The following is an 8,451-nucleotide window of genomic DNA, read 5'->3' as shown; positions in this document are numbered from 1 at the left end:
GCTGTTGCTTCTTGTCAAGTTACACTCGAGAGTGCGATCAGATTTGATCTTGCTTATGACGCTCCACTTGGTACTCCACTTTTTGATGTGGTTGTAGACCTGAAGAGTGCTCACATGTATGCCAGCGAATGCAAGAACATCATCAACTACCTTCTTCATCTGACAGAGCCGCTGTAGATGAGCTCAACCAAGCGTGTTAGCACAAACTATGACATCTTAGGTTGCCAAACCATGGCAAGTTGGTTTGCAAATAGATAACGATTAGCATTGATAGATGGAGTAGAAAGATCAAAGGATCCCAATTTTATGATTGCCTACATGGCAAATAGCAGAAGAACGTAGCTAAGCATTAGCACATCAAGGAACTACCACACATCCTTAAGCATTAGCACATCAATTAACTACCACATCCTTAAGCATTAGCACATCAATGAACTACATCCTTAAGCATTAGCACATGAATGAACTACCACATCCTTAGCATTAGCACATCAATAGACTACCAGAAAAGAAAGAGCGGTCTTACACTCAGAAGAGCCACACACAACACCGAGGTCGGGGAAGCAAGAGACCCTAGCAGAGAAGCAGGCAACACAACCATCCCCATGGAAGAGTAATATGCAACCTCGACAACCGTCCCCGTGGAAGAGTCAGAAGCAACCTGGACAACCTTTCCTGTGGTAGAGTCCGATCCAACCATGGCCGACGATGAAAGAATGGCCTACAATGGATTCTATCAGATCCCCATGTGTACCCAAAATTTCTAGGTCTAGGGTTTGCATAAGCGTACAACCACCGGAGTGACCGGCGCAGATGAAGAAGACGACAACCTAGTCACCGCCGCCACAGCCAACGTCGTCGCAGCCAGCCTCGCCGACCATGCGGGTGAGGATAAGCCGACCATGTCGTTAGATTAGGAAGGGTGGATGAGCTCGAAATGGGAGGGAATGGGGGATTTGGATTTGGCGGTGAGAGAGCCGTCCCTATATACGGTGGCAAAATTTGGAGGGCGGTGACCGAATTGATCCCGTCGATTTTTTGCCGTTCCGTGCGAGATCGCGCCATCTCCCCTCGGTGGCTCTGGCAGAACGCGCCATTGTCGCTTTTTGCGAAGACGAGGGTGGCTCGCTGGAAACGGCCGATTCGGGTGTTCCTCCCAGGCCTGGCCCCGAGATGCTTTAAGAAGTGTTGAGGGGATGACCTCGGGTATGTCAAAGGATTGGGAAACAGCTGGCTTGGGGCTGGCTGCACCGTGTTAGGCCCGACAGAGGAGCAGCTAGCTTGACCGTGGCCGACTACCCCGAGGTCGGTTGAATCCTCGTCTGGGCCGGCTTGGCCATGGCCGGCTGCGCCATAGTGTTGGCCGACTTTAGCATCATCTGGTTGGCTTTAGGTGGGCTTGGCCAGTTGCAGCACTGCCTGGCCGGCTGTGCTCATTGCTGGGCCCGCTTCGTCATTGCCCTGACCGGATCTGGAAGTTGGCGGAGCCTTGCCGAGAAGCCATCAGGACTCATGTATGGGTGCAGAAGTCCACGAGGATATCCCATCCTTCCTGTCGCGGGATACTGCTTCTCTACAACGATCTTCATGACATGAGCATGAGGATGGCCCGGTTCTCCAGGGTGGCGCGGGCTAGGAGCTACTCTACGAGCCATCCCTCCACCGGTCGGGTCGCTGTCGGAAGCGAGAGAAGGACGAGACGTGGGCGGGCGCCCGGGGATCCCAGGGCCTCGGGAGAGGGCGAGGGAGCCAAAGTCGGTAGCGTACCCTCTAGGGATCTCCTTGCAAATGTTTCGGGCACTATATAAGCCCCACTAGCACCCCTCTCCAGGGGGATCAGACTCATTCTCTTTCATACATCACATACGCCACTGGGAGCAGGGAGAGACCTTCGTCTACCTCCAGCCCCCTCCCAAGCCGGATACATCTCTAGGAGTACCATTGTACTATCCACCACTTATACAGATCAGGCAGGAGTAGGGTGTTACCTCCACACGAGGGCCCCGAACCTAGGTACGTCTTCGTGTCGCTGGTGCTCATACCCGCCTCCGGAATCCGCCGTAGTCCATAGGCCTCACTTTCCCTCTACTTAAGCCATATCATGGCATTTGCCGTGACGATACCATGACAGTTGGCACCCCATGGGGCCTTCAGCGCCTGCGGCCGGAGTTTGCTTCCAGACGGGCCTCCTTCTTTCCTCTGGCGAGTGAGTCGCTTCAGGCTTGGTATGGAGGCTTGGCTCACTAGAGTGCGTCGGCGACGACGCCGGCTGCTTCCCCGACAGACCCTTCCCTACAGACAGCTGCATCATCTCCTTCAGCGTGCACTGCATCTACGCCGCGCCACCGTCGCGCCACCGCGCTTCCCTCGTCATGTGTGGAGCAGTACCAGCCCGTTGCATGGCTCTGTCGCATGGTTGCTTTTACAATCCCGTGGCAATCACACTTCTGAGGATGAGAAGATTTTTTTTGTTTGGTATGGGTGCTTGGGACAACAAGTTATAGATCGATAATAATGATGCTAAAGTTCCCTCGGACTCTATTCATGGTGTGACCATAATACTATATATGCAAGATTATATTTTTTGACAAACAGAATATCTTTACTATTAAATTGCAATAGGTGGTGGTTGGTGTCACAAACAGGCCGAAGAGTTTTTTAGGCCCAACATCTTTGTGCAACCGTAGGCCCAATGTCTCCTTAGATCCCATCGTTAGCGTCAGCCGCTGTTTCTGTTTACGGTCGTTCCGTGCTTCCCTCAAACGATCGCTAAAAAAACCCGGTCCAAGTGCATAGGTAATCCGGTTTCCTTCGTCGTCCTCAGCCAAAGGTGATCTCACGTATCCTGGTAGGACTATGCATTGTATATCTGAATTCTTTTAGAACTCTTGGAGGATCGGTCTCTCGACATATGATTGATCAATCACGAGTTTACGAAGCCGTGGTAACATTAGCGAAAAAGACGACGTCTATGCGCACATGACGGCGGATGATTGGCACCAGCAACACCTCACGTTCCGATCTTCTCGTCACAACAATGCGGAGAACGCGCCGACGGCAGCCATGGCCACGAACCAGCCGATGAGGATGGTGTGTGCCCGTATATAAAAAAACGTGAACCGCCAACGTATCCTACTCTCCCATTGCCGCCGCCGAGAGAAACCGGAGAACGAAGAGGATGCGACCGGCTGCGTACGATTTCGACGCCACCACTGTCACCACCACCGATCTGATCTCCTGGCGCCTCTGGATTTAAGATAGGCTGACATGCTCGGCAAGGGCAGCGACGCCATTGGTCATCACACAGATGGAGTCCAGAGATCGTACCCACAAAGCTCGCGAATTGACGTCATGGATCATCGTGTTTGATAATGGTACATCAAACACGAGCAGGAGGCGCACGAGCTCACCGGCGGCGGTGGAGTTGTTGGTGCTCGCCATGCGGGTGCATGCGTCCTCTACCCTTCTGCTCATCTGCGGATGCGAGTTCTTCAAGGCCAAGCCCTGCTGTTCCACGTGGTGCCGGTCAGGGTCCTTGTTGCGTGGCTGACTTGGGGGATGCTCAAGATCTTGGAGGTGGACATGCCGGTCTTGCATGGTCAATTGGTCACGGACTTCAAATTGGAGTAGATCTCGATGCTGCTGCTCTGCCAAGGCTGCTATGTTATGGAGCTAGCGGAGATTGCAGATGCAAATGAGCTGGAGAAGAGGCTTAAGTTGTGTGATTTCATGTTCCAGATCAGCTCTATGGCTTGCGTAATATTTTTGAGCCTGCTCGGTAACTGGATTAGCTGTCAAGCTAGCTCGCCATGATGCCGGAGTGTGCTTTAGTAGTGCTGTGTGCTACCTACTGGCTACTGCTGTTGTTACCCGTGAAGGATTTCTATCTGTTGTTGTGTTGCTAATTGACCTACTGCTCTTTTGCAATTTTTACAGGTTCTTCGTTGCAAGTTTTACCAACACATGATAAGGAGGCGGCAAGATGTATGGGCGATGGAGAGAAGCTGGTGAGCTACCGGCCTATCAGCAAATCCTGAAAACCAGGATTAGATACCCGAATTCTATGGCACTAACAGCAGGTGATTCTGCAAATTGCTATATATGAACCTGTGACACCTAGCTGTACCGTCATTTCCTCGTCATGTTATTTCTTCTTTCCAAATTGCTTATATATAATTCCTATGTTTTTTCTTCTTGTTTTGCATCTTTAATCAAAAGAAAAGTTGATTGATTTTATTTTATTTATGGAAGTGATACGCTGGTAGTTAGGCTTGGTATGGAAAACCATTGGCAGTCGTAGCCAAGAGTTTTGGATGAGAATGGCTCAAGCAGAAAACCCGTTATTCGTGGAATGAATTTTAGCATTTTTCTTGAATAAATTGGAGATAATCTTTTGCTTTTTGTTTGCCCCATTATGTTAGTCATATCTTACCCAATTCATTACAGATGGACTTCAGGGAGGAGGTCGTCCAGAGATAACTCGGTCAGGGCAGGCTAGGCCGCGACTCCGCGATGGAGCTTGTACATGGAGAGGATGACTATAGGCGAGGGCTAAAAAAAAGTAGAGATGGGTCTCGTTGCTGCAAAATTCTTTCTTCAAATAAAGCTGCTGTGCACCGCAACAATCAGCCTGACTTTTATCTTCAGATAATATGCTACTGCTATCAGTTTGGTCAGACAGGAAAAAACAAAATAGTGACATATTGTGGAGATAAGATTAATCTTATCTCCAAAGCTGCGTCGCTCGGCAAAGCCTTTGCCGTGTGATTTTCGCGCGACGCACGGCAAAGATGGCTTTGCCGGGCGGGTCGTTGCCGAGCAATCTTTGCCGTGCACGGCCCTTTTGCCGTGCGATTCTGGTGCACGGCAAAGTCCAGTTCTCCCGTAGTGATTAGGCTTGTGGATTTTGGTGGACATATCAACCCTGCTGCTAATTTACCTACGGTATTATTATTATTATTATTATTATTATTATTATTATTATTATTGGATTGAAAGAAACTGCTCCCTCTACAGATAAGTGTATTTTCAGATTTGGTATTGTGTCAAATAATTTAAGATTTCACCAAATTTATAGAAAATAGAGCATAAACATATATGGCACCACATTTTGAAATGGATACGTGATACTAAATTAGTTTAATAAATGTCACTATGTTTTGCAATAAAAACGTTTATTTATTTTGAGAAATTAGGATTGAAAATAGAAATACACTTATTGTATTTATAACGGGTGGACTGTGGAGCAATTGTACTCTTTCATTATTTTTAATTGTGCGTGTTTGTTCGTTCATTGTTGAGAGTTCCCACAAATCACGGCCCTTGTTAAGACTTTAGAAGAACAAATGCTAAGCAACTGGATGTAAATTTTGGGATAAGCTACATCAGTTTGCAATTTCACTTGAAGTTCGCAACCCAGTATTAAACTACAGCAATAAAGCTTGAGGAAAGAAAGGTTTTTCGTAGCAACGCACGGGCATTTTGCTAGTATTAATATTGCGGGGATACCAATTACGTCCAACTTCTACACAAAACAAATGTTAAAAGACATTACAGATGCACACATCTAAAATACAACAGCCGTAGTCATAAGATTATATACGAGATTGGATATCGTAGGGTTTATAGAACACCCGCAGAGATGAGATGTAGATAGGGTTTACTAGGAAGACTTGGGCGTGGAGTACTACGAGTAACTGACTTTGTCTGGCTTATGAATTATGACAGTGTCTCTTGGTTCACATATCCCCTAGTGAGCGACGAGTCAAGAAACCAATTAGGTAGGAGCAATTAACACGGTCTGGCTTAGTCAAAGAGCTCGTGTGTTCATCTCACAAATGATACGAGCTCATGCTGTGTTGTTTAGTAATTAACTGACTCGGTCTGGCATTATGAGAGGCTGAGAATATATCTGGGTTCTGAATCTGTGCATCTGTGGCTGTACCTATCCCCTAGTGGCCCAGTGGGCGTGTGTTTGAGAAACCAATAATGTATTTCAACTCGCAGGAAGCATCCGCTATTATATCGCTCGACTTACATGTATATATAGGCTCCTCGACTCCTCGTTGCAGTAGTACGTCTTCACAGCAAAGCACAAAGCTGGTGCTCCAGGACAACACTGAGCTCAGCAGTCAGAACTGCCTCTTAATTCTTGCTGCTTCTTCTAGTTACCTCGATGGCTTCGACTACCGAGTACCGACCTCACCGACCGCTTCGACGAGTCTGGGCCAACTCATATGATGCCCACCGGTGGTTCTTCTGCGATGAAGATTGACTGGTATGCTTCGTCTCCTACCGTCCTCCTCGATCATATGGTGTGGTCCAACAACATTCAGGTAGTTCTAAGCTAACAATGGATGATTCATGGTACAGGGAGAGCGAAGAGCACCGCCGGTGCATCGCCGCCTGCATCGTCAAAGGCACTTACGTCCTGGAGAGCGACAGAACCATGTGCAGGCAGGGCCTGCAGGCCAAGGCGCTAGCGCCGGCGTGGTGGGAGAGCTTTCACTTCCGCCTCAAGGACGTGCTCACGGACGACTCTTTCAAGCACAGGGGGGACAAGTTCATCTTCGGCGCCATCTACGAGTACGCCGCCCCGGCTGGTGCGCTGCCGCGCCACCCATCTGCTCCGCAGTACGTCGTCGCCTTCCGCGGTACCATGATGCGGCACCCCAAGGCGATACAAGACGTTTACCTTGACGGCAAAATAGTGCTCAACCGCCTAAAGGGAAGCAATCGCTCCCAGCGAGCACACGCCGAGCTCCACGCGCTCCTCGCCGGCATTGCCAAACGGAAAGAGAGCTGCGTCGTCTGGCTCGCCGGCCACTCTCTCGGCGCATCGCTGGCGCTGGACGTGGGGCGGACTACGATGGAGCAACAGGGGCTCGGCCTCCCGACCTTCCTCTTCAACCCCCCGCATGTGGCATCGACACAGGCCATAAACCTGCTTCAACCGTCGGAGGTGGCCAAGAATGACCTGTACGCCGCGAGCAACCTCCTCAAGGCCGGTCTTGTGGTGATCCTCAGTCCCCATCGGAAGCGCATGGAGAAGCTGTTCGAACGGCTGTCGCCATGGGCGCCCAAGCTGTACGTGCACGAGAAGGACTTCATCTGCCAGGGTTTCATCGACTACTTCCAGCAGAGGGAGCGGATGGAGGAACGCTTTCGCGGCGCCGCCAAGTCGGCCATGACGCTGTCGTACCGTGACATGTTCCACCACCTCGTCGGCCATGACAAGGAGCGCCCTCACCTCCTGCCATCAGCAACGCTGTGGAAGAACTCCAGATTTGACGACGCGAGCTGGCTCACCAAGCGGTCCAACGCGCACGGCCTCCAGCAGTGGTGGAAATCGGACGCCCAGCTCACCTTGAGCCCCAGACATTACACATACCCTGTAGCATAGACTTTCTTTTTTGATTTTGCTACATCAGTTGTTGGCCTATATAATTCACTTCAGGGTGGCCCTCCCAAATGAGACGACATCATTGTTATTTCTTTATTGAAGAGAGAGGAATGTCGTCTTACTGTCTATATATTGATTACGAAATATGTTTGATGATTGCGAGAAATAGAAAATACCAGATGAATTCATAAGGACCAACATCATCTGTGTTTAATCACATCAATATCAAAAGCGAAGGCACTCTCATTAATCATAAATATTTTTTGAAAAGGTTATACAGAATATGTGTAATATATGGAGAAACTTTCTAAGGCTTATAAAATCCTCAGATTCTAAAATCACCGAGCAAGTTCATATGAATTGAGATATTGCAATCATCTCGTTGTGGACTGAAGAACAAATATTATTGATGGGTTCTCCTAACAACTACCTAATTTTTTTCGTATTGAAAGTTCTGTAGTTGTATCTCTATCAGCATTTTTTTCTCTTGCACAAACACATGATAATAGCTGACCATCCACCTCCACGCATATCTTCGGATATGCATATTCGGGTCATTAGGCCCACGTCAATTTGACCGCTGCTTTGTTTAGGAAAATTGACTTAGTGCAAGTCATCGGCGACTAGTCATTGTACCAACATCAGTCACAAGTTAGGAAAACCCACACATGACTTGGACTTTCAGTACCGATGCGTGTGACTCCCAACCTCATATGATGCACCGATGCCTCCAACATTTGGAGTCCAATGACGGGAACCATCCAGCAGTCGACGAAAATGCCTCTGAGCTCTGTCAAGCCGCCCTGAAGTCATATAGCCTGGCTTGGTTAGTTCAATTGAAAAAACTACTATGCCAAGCTAGCTAGCATCCAGGCGGGCAACACAACTTGTCAATGAACTGCGAGCTAGCTCAGATCTTTCTTGATGTTTTGGATCTGCCGGTAAAACTTATGGTACACGTATATGCACTTTTGTGCAGTCTATATACAAAAGATCTTATCCTTCCATCATCCCGCAGTATATATAAGATGTCCTGCCAAACAAGCTTA

The 8,451-nt window shown here is 48.8% G+C and overlaps 1 protein-coding gene across 1 annotated transcript; it reads left to right on the top strand.

Moving 5' to 3' along the window:
- Nucleotides 1-3,636: 3,636 nt before the first annotated feature.
- LOC124672629 (GDSL esterase/lipase At4g10955-like) lies at nucleotides 3,637-7,427 on the top strand. The gene is made up of 4 exons (XM_047208828.1): nucleotides 3,637-3,778; nucleotides 3,937-4,007; nucleotides 6,168-6,277; nucleotides 6,373-7,427. The coding sequence occupies exons 1-4, from the start codon at nucleotides 3,637-3,639 to the stop codon at nucleotides 7,400-7,402; spliced, it is 1,353 nt and encodes a 450-aa protein (XP_047064784.1). The 3' UTR covers nucleotides 7,403-7,427.
- Nucleotides 7,428-8,451: the final 1,024 nt, after the last annotated feature.

Source organism: Lolium rigidum, chromosome 7, assembly GCF_022539505.1.
Source record: "Lolium rigidum isolate FL_2022 chromosome 7, APGP_CSIRO_Lrig_0.1, whole genome shotgun sequence".
In the NCBI taxonomy this organism is placed as follows: domain Eukaryota; kingdom Viridiplantae; phylum Streptophyta; class Magnoliopsida; order Poales; family Poaceae; genus Lolium; species Lolium rigidum.
Note: the sequence above shows the minus strand (reverse complement) of the source record. Positions and strands in the feature narration are given on the sequence as shown.